We start from the raw sequence: 19,522 nt of genomic DNA, 5'->3' as shown, positions 1-19,522 counted from the left end.
TCTGCTCTGCCCTTCATTCTTAGTTGCAGTTGTTATAAATTTTATTAATTTTTTATTTGATTAATTTTGGATTTTGTTTGTTTGTTTGTTTCTTCTGGATTATGTTAATAAACAATGTGGTTCTATTTTGGGTTTCCATGGAAGACTGTAACCTTAACCTTTGAAAGCAGATATTCAAAATAGTTTTCTACGGAAGCATAGTTCCCTTGATGCATCATCACTCCACCCCACTTTCTCTTTCATACAAATAAAGGGGAAACAACCACCAATTGTTCATGTGAAGACGTTGTTGTGAGCTTTGATAACACACCTGCAGGAACAACAGAAGGAAAGGACTGAAAATGGGTAAGAATCTACATCTATGCAATATTCCTGTGGCTATGACTATGTTTGATACACATATTATAATATTGCAAGCACATTTGTGTGTTATTGAGATGATATCAATTCCCTGTGAAAAGAACTGGGTGATGTGGGCAGATTATTTATGCTGGAATGCCTTTTCAAAATGACATGCATTTTTATTCATCCACCCCTTTGGTTGGATTCATTATCTTGACTTCTTTTGATTCTTGATTTGATCAAGATTAAAGTAGCAAAGCGACTTCAGTTAAAAGCTTAAACTCTAATCCAACAAAAATCTAAAAGAGATCTCATCTATCCCTGCTGTTGTTTCTCAATGTAAACCACTATTTTAAGCTCAAATAACAAGCAAGATATAAAATTTATACTGCATTTCTGGCTAGAGTTTTTGAGACTTCAGTCACATGTGCAATACGTGTCATGTAAGTCATTAGTGGTTAAAAAAGACACAGTCATACTGCATCATTTGCAACTGCTACTGCTTAATGCAAAATGTATTTGCTTAAATGCAAAACTAGCTGAATGCATTATTGAGTTGAGAACAGCAGTAAAATAATATTTTTGAGTTGCAACTTTGTATTTTCAGTGTTCAGTTTTGTGGTCTTAATATTGCATGTGAACTGTGCAACAAATTTTGTTGACAAAGCCTTTAAACCAGTGGTCACCAACCTTTTTAAGCCCATGCAAGATCCCTGACTTCCCTGATCTTTATGAAATACAAGATCTACTTGATAGAAAAAGACAGCCTAGATTGTATTTAGTATTTTTTTTATTTATTTTTTTTGGCCAATTTACATTCTGGTTTATTTATTTTTTATTTTTTTTATTTTTTTACAAGCAAATTGGCCAATTCTGATACTGGTTGTAGATATTTATTATTAATATTATTATAATAAACAAAAAATCATAGCCATTTCAAATTAGAGGGAACCACTGCTTTTCCTTCCTCGCTTTACACAGCAAGGAGGGTGATCTGGTGAGACACCTCACTTAATGCTATCAGAGAACCGGGGTTACACAAGTAACATATTGTTCTCTTTCAAGCATATGTTTCGGTGACTCACTGTGGGATATCCTAACTCCCGTATTGCCAGATAGCCTTCCTCGAAGTCTCCTGCCAACCATAATCACTGCATCCGGGGCTGAATGAGTCATGACTCGTGACTCACATTCCTACACTCAAAACTGCATGTGCTAAAGTTTGAGCTGTAACATATCAATCACCAATAAAACCTTGCAAATGTATGCGGTGAAGACCAACTCGCCATTTCACAAATATCCTGTATCGTGACTCCTTTAAATAGAGCCCATGAAGTTGACATTCCTCTTGTCGAGTGTGCACGTAACCCAGGAGGGGATACAAGATCCTCACTGGAATATGCCAATGAAATTGCTTCCACTATCCAGTGCGATAAATGTTGCTTAGTAATCGGCTTCCCCATACGAGGTTTCGTCCAAGATACGAAAAGCTGATCACTCTCCCTGAACCCTCTGCTTTTTTGTGTATAAATGTGCAAAGCACGCACTGTGCACAACACAATCAAATTTTGCTGTTCTGATGAAGCAAAAGGTGGTGGATAAAAGGCTCTTAACTCAAGAGGAATGATAGCATTAACTATTTTGGGCATGAATGCAGGATTGGGTTTCAGAACTACCAGGCATGAACTGCATACACGCTGAATGCACTGAAAACGTCTCAGGTTACAGATGTAACCCTGGTTCCCTGAGTAGGGAACGAGACGCTGCGTGGTAACGCATTGGGAACCTTCTGCGTGATGTCGTCACTGAAGCACTCATGTATCTAACCAATCGCGTAGCGAGACGTCAGAGACGGGTGACGTCACGGACCAGGAAACTATAAAGCATACCCGGATGCAGAGCACGCTAGCTTCTGGATAAGTCTGAGACAAATGCTCGCAAGTATGCAGGGGGTACGGCAAGAGACGCAGCGTCTCGTTCCCTACTCAGGGAACCAGGGTTACATCTGTAACCTGAGACGTTCCCTTTCGTGGGAACTGTCGACGCTGCGTGGTAACGCATTGGGAACGCTATCCCAACTGTGCCGTAGCGGCAAATACTTGCCAGGTTATCTTGGCAGAACTGATGACCCCGGAGTGGAGCCGACATCAAGGTTATAAAACCTTACAAACGTGTGCTGACATGACCAGCCAGCCGCGTCACAAATGTCACCGATGGAGACACCTGACATGAAGGCTTTTGATGCCGCCATACCCCGCGTAGAATGGGCACGGACATTCAGAGGAGAAGGCTGTCTGGCCGCATCATATGCAAGTGTGATGGCCTCGATCACCCACTTGCTCATCCTCTGCTTAGATGCAGGGCCCCCTTTTTTAGGGGACCCATAACAGACAAAAAGCTGATCAGTCTTACGCCACAGGGCAGCTCTGTGGACGTAAGTATCCAAGGCCCTCACAGGGCAGAGCAGATTTAGTTTTTCCTGATCCGAAAATTTAAAAGGAGGAGGGCAGAAAGCTTGGAGCACAATGTGACCTGGAACGTGGGTAGGGACCTTAGGGACATAGCCCGGTCTAGGATGCAGGAATGCTTTCACCATTCCTGGAGCAAACTCAAGGTATGAGGGAGCAACTGACAGTGCTTGTAAATCTCCTATCCTTTTCAGAGAAGTGATAGCAAGTAGAAAAATAGTCTTTAGAGTGAGGAACCTCTCAGGAACCTCCTCTATTGGTTCAAAGGGCGCCTCGGCCAACCCTTGTAAAACCACGGCCAGGTCCCAGGCCGGAACCCTTGTGCGCACTGGAGGCCTCAACCTCAGTGTGCCACGGAGGAAGCGAGTGACCAGGGGGTCTCGACCCACCGAAAGGCCACCTACAAGGGGAATATGAAAGGCAGATATAGCCGCAACGTAAACCTTTAACGTTGAAGGGGATAGGCCCTCCGAGAACTTTTCTTGGAGAAATGTAAGCACGTGGCTAATAGAGGCGTGGACAGGGTCCACATTAATACGTCTGCACCAGGCAGAGAACAGATTCCACTTGTATAAATAAAGCTTCCTCGTGGCGGGAGCTCTGGAGTTTAATATGGTCTCCACAACCTCGGTTGGGAGACCAGCATCTACGAACCTGGCCCCCTCAGAGGCCAGGCCCATAGTTTCCATAATTCTGGGCGGGGGTGTATTATCCGGCCGCCCGCTTGTGACAGGAGGTCCTGTCTGAGGGGAAGCTCCATTGGGGAGCCGTCTAGTAGGGACACTAGGTCCGAGAACCATATTCTGGTTGGCCAAAAGGGAGCCACCAGTATTAGGCTGACCCCCTCCCGGCGTACTTTCTCCAGAACTCCCGGGAGCAAGGCGATCGGGGGAAATGCATACAGACGCCGCCTCGGCCACGTCTGTACCATGGCATCCAGCCCCAGAGGTGCTGGATGGGTGAGGGAGTACCAGAGTGGACACTGGGTTGACTCTCCCGAAGCAAATAGGTCGACTTCCGCTCGACCGAAATTTTTCCATAGGAGATCCACCACTTCTGGGTGAAGTCTCCACTCCCCGGGCCTCGGGCCCTGCCTCGACAGGGCGTCTGCTCCCATATTTTGGCGCCCTGGGATGTAAGCTGCTCTCAGGGAGAGCAGCTTCCCTTGGGCCCACAGGAGGATCTGACGGGCCAAGTAATAAAGTTGGCGAGACCGCAAACCCCCCTGATGATTTATATAGGCGACCACAGCAGTGTTGTCCGTGCGGACCAACACATGATGGCCTCTCAGGTCTGGGAGAAAGTGTTTCAATGCCAGAAACACCGCCATCATCTCCAGCCGATTTATGTGCCAGGAGAGCTGATGGACCTCCCATGAGCCCTGAGCTGGATGGCCACTCATGATCGCCCCCCAGCCTGTGAGGGAAGCATCTGTCGTAAGCATTACGCGACGACCAGAAGTCCCCAGCACGGGTCCCTGGGACAGGAACCAGGGATCTTTCCACATGACCAGAGCACGAAGGCATCGTCGTGAGACTTTGATCATGCGAAAAGGATTTCCCCTCGGGGAGAATCCCCTGGTCCTGAGCCACCACTGTAAGGGTCTCATGTGCAGGAGGCCAAAAGGTATCACGTTGGACGCAGCTGCCATCAGACCCAACAGCCTCTGGAACTGTTTTACAGTGAGTGACTGGCCTAACTTCACCCCTTTCATAGCCATAAGAATGGCACTCACCCGAGCGGGAGACAGATGTGCCCGCATCGTGGTGGAGTCCCAAACTACCCCCAGATAAGTGATAGTTTGAACCGGAACTAGCACACTCTTTTTTGCGTTGAGCCTCAGCCCAAGCCTCTCCATGTGATGCAGAACAACATCTCGATGCTGGACTGCCAGTTGCTCTGACTGAGCTAGAATCAACCAATCGTCGATGTAATTCAGCACGCGGATGCCCTGAAGCCTTAGCAGGGCCAGAGCCGCATCCACGCACTTCGTGAATGTGCGGGGTGATAACGATAGGCCAAACGGAAGAACCTTGTACTGGAAAGCTTCGCCCCCGAAAGCAAACCTGAGGAACTTCCTGTGAGAAGGATGGATGGACACATGAAAGTATGCATCTTTCAGGTCTATCGCCACAAACCAGTCCTCGGACCTGATCTGTGGGATAATCTGTTTGAGTGTAAGCATCTTGAACTTGAGCTTCTGGATTGAGCGATTTAACACGCGTAAATCTATGATAGGACGTAGTCCTCCATCCTTCTTTGGAACAATGAAGTAACGGCTGTAGAAGCCTGACAGCTTGCTGGGAGGAGGGACCCTTTCTATAGCTCCTTTTTGCAAGAGTGTCATAACCTCTTGTTCCATCACCAGAGACTGCTCGGGGGTCACCACTGTGGGAAGGACCCCATTGAATATGGGCGGGCGAGACCCGAACTGTATTCTGTAACCCTTTTCTATCATGAGCAGCACCCAATTTGATATATTTGGAAGTAGTTTCCACTCTGCCAAAAAATCTACTAAGGTAACCAGTCTCTCGAGACTGGTCTCTGGTGTTTTTTGAGCACTTGGCTCGGTGATCTGACACGGCGCGCCGGCAGACAACCGAATCAAGTGGCCGGCCCTCCTCGAAGGACCGGCGGGGACCGCCGTGCCCTGACGCACACTGGGTGGCAGGGTTGACGGACTGTCCCCCTGAGGGTGCCGAAGGGAAGCGGGGATTAGATGTATTTTTTCCCGGCTTCCTCCGGAGGGGACCACCCTCATTGGGTCCTGACCCACAGATGTCAGGACCGCTTTGAAGCCTTCCTGGCGATGATAACGGCCCGCAGGTCCGTTTTACCCTTGGAAGGCTTCTTGTGAGCGGACCGACCCGGTCCCCAAGCTGTTTGTGGGGGAGCTCGAGTGGCCACGCTCACTTTCTGTTGCGCTCTGTGGTGCGCTGAGGAGCTCGTGGACGGCCGAGGCTGCTCCCGCTCAGCAGCTTCGGGGGGAATAGAGCGGCGGGGGATGAACCTCTGGAACGCCGCTGATTGTTTTTTCGCCTCCTGGAACCTCTCGACAACTGTATTTACAGCGTCGCCGAAGAGGCCCGCAGAGGACAGCGGCGCGTTCATAAGGGCAGCTTTGTCTCGCTCCCTTATGTCCGAGAGGTTCAGCCACAAATGTCTCTCCGTAGCCACCAAGGCTGCCATAGACCGGCCGATTTCTTTGGCCGTCTCTTTGGTGGCACGGAGAGCGAGATTAGTTGCCATCCTGATCTCTTGAATATAATCATAAGTGGCCTCCCCGCTCTCATCAATCTCCCCCAGCAGGTCTGCTTGATATGCTTGAAGCAGCGACATGGTGTGTAGACATGCCGCCGCCTGACCTGCTGCCGTGTATGCTTTGCCCACCAAGCTTGATGTTGTTCTTAAGGGCTTGGTGGGCAACGTCGGGGCTTTTAGTGACGATGCCGACTCGGGCGAGAGATAGCCCGCAAGCGTCTCTTCAACCCGGGGCATCGCCGCATAACCGTGCCGTTTCAACCCCACTATATTACTATATACAGACGTTTGGGGGCTGAATACGCGGTGCTGCATGGGCCTTTTCCACGACCTCGACACCTCGGTGTGGAGGTCCGTGAAAAACGGCAAACCCCGACGCTGGGGTAGCGACCGAGCGGGCAGAAAGCGCTCATCTAGCTTACTTTTTGGTTTCGGTTCTGCCCGCTCTGCTGGCCAATCAATCTTTAACTTGGCCACAGCCCTGGTCACTACCTCCAGGAGCTCCTCCTATGCTGGGGAAGAGGATGGCGGGTCCTCTTCCCCAGTCTCGACGCTCACCACATCAACCTCCTCGGAGGAAGAGAGGTGAAGCGCCGATGTCTCTCTCCGGGGGGAAGAAACCGCAACGCGTGCTTCCGCCGCTTGAGAAGAGACACTGGGGCTGGCGGGTAAAGGGCGAGATAAGGCTGGGCCCGTCTCAACCCCCTCCGCCAGCTCCATCTGCGAACCCCACGACAGTAGCCGGCGCTGCGCCTCAGCAGCAGCAGGACCCGACCCGCGAGGAACGCTCGCCGAGGCACCCTCCTCGAAGAGTGCTCGGCGAGATCTCAACACTCTGAGGGTTAGTCTCTCGCAATGCACGCAGACAGCTCCCTCGAGAGCTGCCTGGGCATACTCAACCCCCAGACAAAAAACGCACATATCATGTGTGTCCCCGTCAGGAATGTATCTGGGGCAGGGATGCACACACTTCCTGAAACGTTTTTCCTCCGCCATTATAATTGTCTTATTTATATATATATATATATATATATATATATATATATATATATATATATATATATGTGTGTTTGTGCAACTCTTGTCCTCAGACGAAGAGATATTGTAATGATACGGGACAAACAACACCAAATAAGACAGACAAGATAACATAGAGCGCTTTGTTGAAGACACAGAAGCTAGCGTGCTCTGCATCCGGGTATGCTTTATAGTTTCCTGGTCTGTGACGTCACCCGTCTCTGACGTCTCGCTACGCGATTGGTTAGATACATGAGTGCTTCAGTGACGACATCACGCAGAAGGTTCCCAATGCGTTACCACGCAGCGTCGACAGTTCCCACGAAAGGGAACGTGTGAATCTCACTCACTCGCTTTGCCGAAGCCAAAGCTAACAGTAGTGCCGTCTTAAATTATAATATTTTGAAATCGATCTTGTCCAGCAGCAGTTGATTTTGATATTAGGTATTATCAACTGGCCAGAACTCTGAGATCGCAATACACATTAAGAACTATAATGCATTAAGAGCGCACTCAGGTACTGGGGAGCTAAACCATTTAGTACTTTGTAAGTAATTAGCAAGATTTTAAAATCTATAATAGGGAACCAATGCAAGGTTGACAAAACTGGGATAATATGGAACTTTCTGGTTCTATTAAGAACTCTAGCTTCTGCATTTTGGACCAGCTGTAGTTTATTTATCAAGCCAGCACAACAACCACCCAGTAGAGCATTACAGTAATCTAGCCTTGAGGTCTTCAGAAGATGCAATCATCTGGATCAACATGCACATTGCACAATTTCTATATTCTAATTATTGTTAATGTAATTCATTTTTCCAGGAGCTCATTGCTTCTACGTTCAGTTAAACTGCTAACAGTGATTGTAAAATTAATTGCCTAAATTATTACATTATTTGCTAACTGCATTCTTTAAATTGTGATGTTGACATGCATTCTCTGTAAAGCTGCTTTGAAATGATATGTATCATGAAAAAAGCTTTACAAATAAATGTGAATTGAATTGAGGTCATGAACGCATTAACTAACTGTTCCGCATTTGTCATTGAGAGCATATGTCGTAGTTTAGATATATTTTTAAAATGGAAGAATGTGGTTTTACAAATGCTAGAACTGTGGCTTTCAAATGAAAGATTGGTATCAAAGAGCACACCTAGGTTCCTAACTAATGACAAAGACTTAACAGAGCAGCCGTCAAGTGTTAAACAGTATTCTAGGTTATTATGTGCAGAAGTTTTTGGTCCAATAATTAGAATCTTCTGAATTTAGTGGTAGGAAATTACTGGTCATCCAATTTCTTTTTATTTTTTTATATCAGCTATGCATTCTGTTAATTTTGTGAATTGTTAAGTTTCGTCAGGGTGCGAAGAAATATAGAGCTGAGTATCATCGGCATAACAGTGAAAACTAAAACCATGCTTCCTAATTATATCTCCCATGGGTAGCATGTACAGAGTGAAAAGCAACGGTCCTAGTACTGAGCCTTGCAGTACTCCATATTGAACTTGTGATCGAAAACATCTCTTCATTTACTATTACAAACTGATAATAGTCAGATAAGTATGATTTAAACCATGCCAATGCAATCACACTTATGCCAACATAATTTTCGAGTCTGTTTAAAAGAATGTTGTGGTTGATAGTGTCTAATACAGCTCTAAGATCCAGTAACACTAATAGAGAGATACAACCACGATCTGATGATAAGAGCAAATCATTTGTAACTCTAATGAGAGCAGTCTTAGTACTATGGTATGGTCTAAATCCTGACTGGAAATCCTCACAGATACCATTTTACCATTCAAAGGTAGATTCAAGATCGCCTGTAATTGACTAATTCTCTAGGATCAAGTAGTGTTTTTTAATAAGAGGTTTAATAATAGCCAGCTTAAAAGTTTCAGGTATGTATCCTAGTGATAAAGATGAATTAACCCTTTCACACGTAAGTTTAAAATATTCTGGCTGACCCCCCAGCATGAGGTTTTAAAGGCGACCGCTATTTAGAATGTATCACTTTATTGTTTCCATGGTGACGCGTCATTGCTTGTCACATAACACACCACAGATGATCTGCTTTTACTTAATTGTTTCTCCTTTATTTAAAATATTCACAAATTTGTTAACTATAGCATGAAATATCTGATATTCTGATTTTCAAATATGTGCAAGTGGATGTGTTTTGCTGTTTAAACACCTTTATAAGTTTAACCTTTATAGTTTGCGCCACACGGAGAATCGGATCTGTTGGATTTACAACACGTAAATTCATCCACTTCTCCCAAAATACATGAAAGTAAGTGAGCCAGTGAACTAGGGAAGAATAGAGTAAGCTTGAAAGTTACTTACACAATGTGTATCTGATATGAATAAAACATGTTGTCAAATTATTGTGGAAATGGTTGTTTTCCGCTTCTATAGACATCATTGTGTATTTTACAAACTCTAACGTAGACTAACCATGTTCCGTACACTTTTCGCCATTCACCACACGTCAGCGACCACTCCCCCGTTGTTGAGAGCCAAACAAGCAAGTTTGTGTGCTCATTCCCTGGGGGAATACCTATTGTACAGTTCAAACTTTGATTGATGTCTTTTCGACAAATAGTATTAGAGAAAAGTGGGGGAAAGTACCTCCTTCGCCTATGTACGGAAGATGTTAAAGATTAACGGTGTTCCGTACAGGCTTACAATGATGTTCCGTACAGAGCGTATAACTTGATTTCAGTGGTGAAAATAGACATTTAACTGATCAATTGTGTGTTGTTTATTTATTTTAACTGAAGAAAACATAATTTAAATGAATTAGACAGGCGAATACCTTTTTATTTGGTTAAAATGTAAGTTAATTACTTTAACAAGCTAGAGGAGTTGCCTTGATTCTATCTTCTATTAATAACGGCAGAGTTAAGCATGAAACATTAGTGAATATAACGTTACCACGTATTTCTGAAGAGAATGAAGAACAAACAATTTGCATTGATTTAAATAAAATTTAATGATTAACCAATGTGAAAACTTCCAAACATAAATGATCAGGATGCGCGTCTTTGCCCGGCTCAGGCTGAGAGTGGCGCCAAGCTGTCATCGTCCGCGACTGACGTTTAAAATGTCCCATTTCAAAGCATTTTTTAACAAAAGGCAATATATTTAACAATTTGTGATAATACAGTATTTATTTCATAAAGACTGTAATACTGTGATAAGCAGAAATTAAGTCGAAATGTACATTTTCGCTGCTCTAGTTGTCTCCCCACACAAGCTGCAGTCTGACGTGTAGCTTGCCCACCGTCCATTTTCAAGCGAAGTGGGCGCACCTTGCAAACTTAGTAAAATCCCACGGGAACAAAAGGCAGGGGGCGTCTCTGTCTTGATCGGGGTGAAAGAGGAAGAAATGAAGATGACATAGATATATAGTTTATGTATGACCTGGAAGTATGTTTTCAACGATCAGCCGTAAAAGCTCATCTGTACGGAACATTGTTGTGTACGGAACATGGTTAGTCTACGTTAAATGTATTGTTTTGTTAGTACTCATGTGTATTTAAATGTCTGAAACCTAAAATAAACATTATTTGGTTGAAAACACTGCATATGTGTAATATATGAAAAGCGCTGCGTGCGTCCGTCTCTGGTTAGCGCCAGCTAAAGCGCGCACGCATATTTGAATTTAGCAGTTGATCACGTGAACATTCTAATCACACCGGTGTGATCGTACACTCCAGGGACCAGCCAAGACTGATCACACCGGTGTGATCATACGCGTCAAAGGGTTAACGGTTATTAAGAAGAGGATCTATGACCTCTGAAAACATCTCTTTCAATAGCTTAGTCGGTATAGAGTCTACCATACATGATAATTTTGATGATGTAATGAGTTTAGGCAATTCTTCATCTCCTATAGCAGTGGATGAATGATTTTTTGTTTCTTTTTTTTTCAGGGACATTAAAATGCACAGTCTGATGTGATACTGTAGTAGACGGTTGCATGGTTAAAATTTTCTTTCTAATATTACCAATCTTGCAAGTAACGAAGTTCATAAAGTCATTATTGCTGTGCTGTTTGGAAACATTAGAAGCTGAAGCTTTATTTCTTGTTAATTTAGCCACTGTATCAAATAAATACCTAGGGTTGTATTTGTTTTCTTCTTAGAAATTTGAAAAATAAGTAGATCTAGCAGTTTTTAAGATCTTTCTGTACGTAAAAATGTGTTCTTTCCATGAAATGCGAAAAACCACTAGTTTTGTTTTCTTCCAGCTGCACTCCATTTTTCTGGCTGCTTTCTTACGGGCTCAAGTGTGCTCGTTGTACCACACTGTTGGACTAATTTCTTTAATCTTCTTTAAGTGCAAAGAAGCAACTGAGTCTAAAGTGCTGGAAAAGAGAGATTCAATAGTTTCAATTGTTGCCACATTGAGTTCTTCTAAGCTATCTTGTATGCTAAGGAGATGAAACTGATCAGGAAGATTATTTATAAAGCAATCTTTTGTGGTAGAAGTGACAGTTCTACCATATTTGTGGCAGGGTGGCGGTCTTGTGGCCTTGGCTAAATGTACACTGAACAAAATTATAAATGCAACACTTTTGATTTTGGCCCCATTTTTCATGAGCTGAACTCAAAGATCTAAGACTTTTTCTATGTACACAAAAGGCCTATTTCTCTGAAATATTGTTCACAAATCTGTTAGTGAGCACTTATCCTTTGCTGAGATAATCCATCCACCTCACTGGTGTGGCATAACAAGATGCTGATTAGACAGCAAGATTATTGCACAGGTGTGCCTTAGGCTGGCAACAATAAAAGGCAACTCTAAAATGTGCAGTTTTACTGTACTGGGGGGATTCTGTTAAACACAGCACATCTAGATTATTGTCTGTGATAATATAATTTACAGTAAGTGTTTTATCATTTACAAGAAAGGGATCTAATATTAAGCAAACTGAGCTTTATCATTTGTTCATCAGATTTATATCTGTTTTTAAATTTTTTTAACATCAATCAAATATTTACCCTTGGGATTTTTTTGTATTTATTAATTCGGGTACAGACACAGTCTCTATGTGATGATATCTAGGTGAAAGAGTTTCTATGTGTTGAGACTTCTGTGACTAGCAGACGGTAAGCATGAGCAACTCCTTGCATCATAAGCTCTGAATTTGCAAATATTTATTCTCCATAATAAATAAAATTAGATTATGCATTAAACATGATTTAGCCTAATCTTGAGCATGATTAACAATGGACTGGTAACTAAGGTTCCAATTTAAACAACAATAATAAGATTCATACTGAAAAATCAGAGCTGTAATAACTACCCAAAAATTATTTTAAAGACATACAACAACTTTATGTGGAAATGATAATCATTCCATTCCAACTCCAGTGAGCTGTTAATTGTCGCAACCAGATTGAGTCAGTGAGTTGAATTTGTGAACTGACTGAGTTGGATTTCTGAATCAATCATTCTAATAGATCCAGTTTTTCTATCTCTTTTCTTTGTGCAGAAAATGTGACCAATGCAACCCAGCCAGAACCCTTATCAAGCACTGAAATCTTCAATATAGTCATATATTTTGTCACCTTCGCTCTGGGTATCGTTGGAAATGGGCTCGTCATATTTGTGACTGGCTACAAAATGAAGACGACTGTCAACTCCATTTGGTTTCTCAACTTGGCGATTGCTGACTTCATCTTCATCTTAGTGATCATCCTTTACATTATTACTGCCTTTAACAGAATGGCTTGGCACTTTGGTGACTTCATGTGCAAGTCTGTGAGCTTTGTGGCGGTGCTAAACATGTTTGCCAGCATTTTTCTGCTGACCGCTATCAGTCTTGACCGATGCATGTCTACATGGGTGATTGTTTGGGCTCAAAACAAACGAACTCTGGTCAAAGCCAGGATCATCTGTGCACTCGTGTGGGTTTTATCCATCTTCTGCAGCATTCCCTTTGTCATCAACCGCTTGGAAAAACATAACCGATGCACTTATAATACCTTCAGTAACTTCAAGTCTCTGGTCATATACAGGTTTATGGTCGGTTTTCTCATCCCTTTCCTGATCATTGCATCTTCATACATTGCTATCGGAGTGCGGGCCAAACGTCTCAAAAGAGGAAAAAAGCTTAAGCCTTTCCGGGTCATTATAGCTGTGATCATGGCCTTTTTCTTATGCTGGTTTCCTTTTCATGTTCAACAGCTGTGTACTGTAATTGCACTCGAGAATGAGTGGAATGAATTTTTTATTGTAATAAATGACATAGGACCTTTTGTAAACTGCCTGGTTCATCTCAACAGCTGTCTGAACCCTATTCTCTATGTGTTCATGTGTGAGGAGTTTAAGAAGAAGCTTAAACAGTCTCTGCTGCTGGTGCTGGAGACGGCGTTTGCTGAAGAACATCTGCCTTATCGATCATCTCGCACTTCCACTTGTTCTGGCCTCTCAGAATCACAAGGTCTCAAGACGAATGACACAACCATCTCATCAACAAACGAGGACAACAAAACAAGCTTTTAGAAGATTGGTCCTGAAGATATTCATTCCTTGTATTAGACTGAAGTGGTCCGATATAGCGTATTATGCTCTCCACTTTGCTTCCATGCTAGATTCAAAGCCATATTTGTTCTGAAGAAAATCAAAAGATGTAATTTATGTGCCATTGATTTTTCAGATAGCAGAACACACCCCCTATTTTGCATTAGTTGGACAAACTCACACCATTGGTTGACTCGCTGTGTTCTTGCATCTATAGTGATTGCAACAATGTTTTGTATTTTGTATGCTTTTTGTGGGAAACATTCAAATGTTTTATTGTGTGTTTATTGTATAAGTGGCTTTGGGGAAATAGTTAAACATTAAACAAATATTTTCAACATTTTTTTATTATTATTATTATTTTTTTTTTTTTTAGTTTTAGCTTTTTGCTGTATTTTGTTTTTTATTGACATTAAGCCACGTTTGTAATAGGCTACTGTTAATTTAGTGCTACTACATATTTTGCTAATGTTTATTCAATCACCAAAACTGAAGAAATTCTGTCTTAAACATTCTATCTGTAGTCTTCCTCAATTGTTTGTATAAATAAAAAGGATATTTTTATGCTAAATACTGTGATTTTTTTTTTTTAGACATAACACAAAAGTCACAGTGTTAAACCTATCATGATTTTACTATGGCAACTTATGTTTTGAAGGGCTGTTCCAACACTGGCTATATGGGCTCTATTATTGTAATATGAAGAATAAATAAAATACAGCATAATTCCCTCCATCCATCCATCACCACATGAACAGAACCAATTGTTTTCCATGACTTATACACTGTGAATGGAGAAACCTTAAATCTGCTGCAATTGAGATCCTCAGCTCCTCTTACCTTGCCTGTACCATGGTGGTATTTGTATTACTAAAGATTTTTCTATTCGACTAGTAGTCGTTCATTTAAGCCATTAATCGACTAATCGCGCATTTATATTAATAAGCCATGAATCCTAATAACCAGCTTTTAATTGAACATATATAAAACATAGCCTAATGTGCTCAAGCATAAAGCTTTCCACAGCACACCAGCAAAAGTGATGATTATAAGTGTATCATGAAAATTGTCTCTTATCTGTATGAATAAAATGATGGAGCATTTTAAAATGCAAAAGTGATCGCACCGGTGCCTCCATGTCATGCAATAAGCTCGTTCTCCACACAGACACTTGTATATGCACCTAATAATAGCGCACATTTATCTAGGTCTAGGCTTATAGAGCAAGCATACTTGTAAAGTTGCTACATACAATTTTCAAGTGATAAGCCATATTTGAGGTAGATGAATGATGAAAGATATGCAAATGTTTGGATTTCCTGCTGTTAACAATCTGTTTCTCGTGGACTGCGTGACTTCGCCACTTCCTGTGTGTTTTTTTTTTTTTTTTTCTGCGACTAACCAACTAATAATATCTTGCTCGACCAAGCCTCATTTAATCGAATAACGGTTAGTCTACTATTGGGGGCAGCCCTAGTTTCTCAAAACCCCAAACAATCAAAAGGCCCATCATTCTGAACTAATGTTTTACCTATATATATATGTTTGCGGGGAAAATCAAACTATTTTTTTACATAAAAAAATAAAGGCAATATTTATTAAATACTAATGACAACACAGTAAAAAAAATAATAGTTATTTAGTTATTTCAAATTATTATTATTATTATTATTATTGTGTGTGTGTGTGTGTGTGTGTGTGTGTGTGTGTGTGTGTGTGTGTGTGTGTGTGTGTGTGTGTGTGTGTGTGTGTGTGTGTGGACATAACCACACCTGCTATTGTTTCTCAATGTAAACCACTATTATAAGATAAAATAACAAACAAAATATAAAAATATATTTTGCAACTCTGGCTAGAGTTTTTGAGACTTCAGTCACATGTGCAATACATGTCATGTAAGTCAATAGAGGTTAAAAAAAAGCCATGGTCATACTGCATCATCTGCAACTGTTACTGCTTAATGCAAAATGTATTTACTTAAATGCAAAACTAGCTGAAAGCATTATTGAGTCAGGAAAATAAAGTTTTTTAATTGCAACAGTTTTGTGGTCTTAATGTTGAATTGTGCAATTGTGCAACAAATTTTGCTGACAAAGTCTTTAAACCTACCAGACATAATTTAAGCTGTAGGCAGCAAAAAAAAAAAAAAAAAATGCTGTGTTGGGTTAAAAGTATTCTTGTTTATTCTTACACTTTAAGTAAAAGCATCATTTTATGTTAAAATACTCAGTAAAACTTACATACATCATGCATTTTATACATAAAATAGAGAATAGGACATGATGCCCCCTGTTGGCATCATGGTAAGAATGAGCCACCCCTTGTAATCATAACATCTGAATTTGTAAACATTTATTCTCTATAATTCAGATAAATAAAATTAGATTACACATTAAACATGATTTAGCCTAAAGCATGATTAACAATGGACTGGTAAGGTTCCGATTTAAACAACAATAATACGATCTGAAAAATCAGAGCTGTAATAACTATCTAAACATTATTTTAAAAACATACAACAGCTTTATGTGGAGCTGGATCATTCCATTCCAACTCCAGTGAGGTGTTAAGTGTCACAACCAGATTGAGTCAGTGAGTTGAATTTGTGAACTGACTGAGTTGGATTTCTGAATCAATCATTCTAATAGATTCAGTTTTTCTATCTCTTTTCTTTGTGCAGATAATGTGACCAATGCAACAACTCAGCCAGAACCCTTATCAAGCACTGCAATCTTCAATATAGTCATATATTTTGTCACCTTCGCTCTGGGTATCGTTGGAAATGGGCTCGTCATATTTGTGACTGGCTACAAAATGAAGACGACCGTCAACTCCATTTGGTTTCTCAACTTGGCGATTGCTGACTTCATCTTCATCTTAGTGATCATCCTTTACATTATTACTGCCTTTAACAGAATGGCTTGGCACTTTGGTGACTTCATGTGCAAGTTTGTCAGCTTTGTGGTGGTGCTAAACATGTTTGCCAGCATCTTTTTGCTGACCGCTATCAGTCTTGACCGATGCATGTCTACATGGGTGATTGTTTGGGCTCAAAACAAACGAACTCTGGTCAAAGCCAGGATCATCTGTGCACTCGTGTGGGTTTTATCCATCTTCTGCAGCATTCCCTTTGTCATCAACCGCTTGGAAAAACATAACCGATGCACTTATAATACCTTCAGTAACTTCAAGTCTCTGGTCATATACAGGTTTATGGTGGGTTTTCTCATCCCCTTCCTGATCATTGCATCTTCATACATTGCTATCGGAGTGCGGGCCAAACGTCTCAAAAGAGGAAAGAAGCTTAAGCCTTTCCGGGTCATTGTAGCTGTGATCATGGCCTTTTTCATATGCTGGTTTCCTTTTCATGTTCAACAGCTGTGTACTGTAATTGCCCATGAGAATGAGTGGAGTGACTTTTTAAAAGCCATAGGACCTTTCGTAAACTGCCTGGTTCATCTCAACAGCTGTCTGAACCCCATCCTCTATGTGTTCATGTGTGATGAGTTTAAGAAGAAGCTTAAACAGTCTCTGCTGCTGGTGCTGGAGACGGCGTTCACTGAAGAACATCTGGATTTCCGATCATCTCGCCCTTCCACTTCTTCAGGCCTCTCAGAATCACAAGGTCTCAAGACGAATGACACAACCATCTTGTCAACAAACGAGAACAACAAAACAAGCTTTTAGAAGATCAGTCGTGAAGATATTCATTCCTTGTATTAGACTGAAGTGGTCCGATATAGCGTATTAACAAGCTCTCCACTTTGCTCCCGTGTGAGATCAGCAGAGGTTCAAAGCCATATTTGTTCTGAAGAAAATCGAAAGATGTGATTTATGTGCCATTAAAATGACTTTTCAGAAAGGAGAAAACACCCCGTTTTGCAGTGGTTAGACAAACAGATAATCCCACCCCATATTCACACCATTAGTTGACTCACTGCATTGTTGCATATATAGTGGTTGGGATGCTAAAATGTTTTGTATTGTTTATGCTTTTTGTGGGAAACATACAAATGTTTTATTGTGTGTTTATTGCATGTTTAAGTGGCTTTGGGGAAACTGAAAATATATTTTCAATTCTTTTTATTACTTGATTTTAATTTTATTCACATTAAGCCACATTTGTAATAGGCTTCTGTTATTTTAGTGCTACTATATATTTTGCTAATGTTTATTCAATCACCAAAACTGAAGAAATTCCTCCTGAAACATTCTTTCTTTAATCTTCATATTATTATTATTATTTTTTTTTTATATATATAAAATTGTTTATGCTAAATTCTGTTTACATTTACTTTTATTTTTAGACATAACACAAAAGTCACAGTTTTAAACCTACCATGATTTTTTGGCTATATTATATGGACTCTATTATTGTAATATGTTATACAATGAATGGAGAAACCTGAGTTCCTTGTGCAAGAGCAGTGTTTACCAAACCTGAACCATAAGCACTATAAATCAAGTCTGACCTTTGTTTCTGTAGTAAAATCAACACCACATTACATTACCCAAATACAATTCCTCTTATGGTGAATGCTATAAAGCAGATGTTGAAAGAAAGTAGAAACCAGACAACAAAATAAATGCTATCTAACAATTGATTGCTCAGTGAGACATTTTATATATCTTAAAATGTTTTAATAAAAAATACAGGCCAATAAACATCAAACTTGAAATGTAAGATATTAAGTAGAAATATATCTCTAGTGACTAATGGAGACCCATGGCATAAAAAAATATTTATTTCCTAAGAATGAGCCGAACACCTGATTGTCCCACTAATGAGCCGTGGACCTTGACAAACTTCAGAAAGTATTACGCAATTGAATATGCAATCTTTATGCAAGAAGAGCGTCCCCCTCCTCTTTTACCCTTACAAAGATATTTAACTGAGTGTTAGGGGATGATAAGTAAAGAAACATGTACTGACCAGTTTCCAATCAACTCGCATTACTTATTATTTGCAGAGAGAACTGGTAAGATTATTAACCTTTTCACTTAAGGCAATTTTTTTTTGTTTAAATGTTTAGCATGTTTTACAGTTTCTGCATTGTTTTTATTCATTTACACTAAGTTTTTTTTTTTTTTGGCTTCTTAAACATTTTCTTTAGTTTTCTCGCACTTCCTTCCTTGATGCTTTCCAGATGAATTATGTGGACAATAATTTGTTCCTACAACAGTCCTTAATAAACATCACGTGAAGCACCCTATGCATGTTGAAAATGACTTTAATTCAGCTTCAAATGTATTCAAAAATACTCTTTTACATATAGAGTTTGAATAAAACTCTATACTCTTTTACAGAGTATAGTTTTTTTTTTATATTTTTATTTTTTTTTTTTTTTGAAAATGAGTAAGTTGGTCTACAGCTCTTGCTCAAAATGATATAGCAGTTTCAATGAACAAAATTTTGAAATATTCTGTTGCAATTCTCTGCATTTCTAATGAAATAGGCTAGATAAACAATGAACCTGCATACTTGTTTTTTGTGTGTTTCTAGCCATTGTTTTTTCTTTTTACTTCAGATCAAACTCTAGCCCCATCTAATGATGGCATCAACCAGCAATGCAGATGTAGATGCAGACTTCCTATTTTCATTCTTCCTGATCTTTAATATAATTTATGTAAACAGTGAGTTCGACTGGCCTTTTGGTGACTCTATGTGCTTCTTGAGCAGCCTGGTCACCGTGTTGAATATGTTTGCCAGCACCTTCCTGCTGTCTGTCCACCTGGGTGGTGATATGGTCAGGACTAAACGAACAGTCCTGAAAGCAAAGATAATTTGCTTCCGTATTTGGTTAGCGTCAGTCGCTTGCAGCCTGCATTTAGTCATCTCTCGGAAAACGCTTTCCATTTCTGCACAACAAACTTGGTCCATAAATAACATTCAGGAAGAA

General features: G+C 40.8%; 1 protein-coding gene across 3 annotated transcripts; it reads left to right on the top strand.

Annotated features, from left to right (window-relative positions):
- The first annotated feature begins 288 nt into the window (after positions 1–288).
- LOC137004813 (C3a anaphylatoxin chemotactic receptor-like) lies at positions 289–19,272 on the top strand. 3 transcript variants are annotated; one of them, XR_010892187.1, is made up of 3 exons: positions 291–345; positions 16,303–18,601; positions 19,151–19,272. XR_010892187.1 is itself a non-coding variant. In XM_067365453.1 (2 exons), exons 1-2 carry the CDS (start codon positions 342–344, stop codon positions 13,602–13,604), a joined length of 1,017 nt encoding a protein of 338 aa, XP_067221554.1. In that variant the 5' UTR covers positions 289–341; the 3' UTR covers positions 13,605–14,125. The 3 variants fall into 3 exon arrangements, 2 of the variants coding, with proteins under 2 accessions (XP_067221554.1, XP_067221555.1); XM_067365453.1 differs by lacking the exons at positions 16,303–18,601; positions 19,151–19,272 and adding an exon at positions 12,592–14,125 and having other exon boundaries at positions 289–345; XM_067365454.1 differs by lacking the exon at positions 19,151–19,272 and having other exon boundaries at positions 16,303–18,707.
- Positions 19,273–19,522: the final 250 nt, after the last annotated feature.

Source organism: Chanodichthys erythropterus, chromosome 17, assembly GCF_024489055.1.
Source record: "Chanodichthys erythropterus isolate Z2021 chromosome 17, ASM2448905v1, whole genome shotgun sequence".
NCBI classification, from domain to species: domain Eukaryota; kingdom Metazoa; phylum Chordata; class Actinopteri; order Cypriniformes; family Xenocyprididae; genus Chanodichthys; species Chanodichthys erythropterus.
Note: the sequence above shows the minus strand (reverse complement) of the source record. Positions and strands in the feature narration are given on the sequence as shown.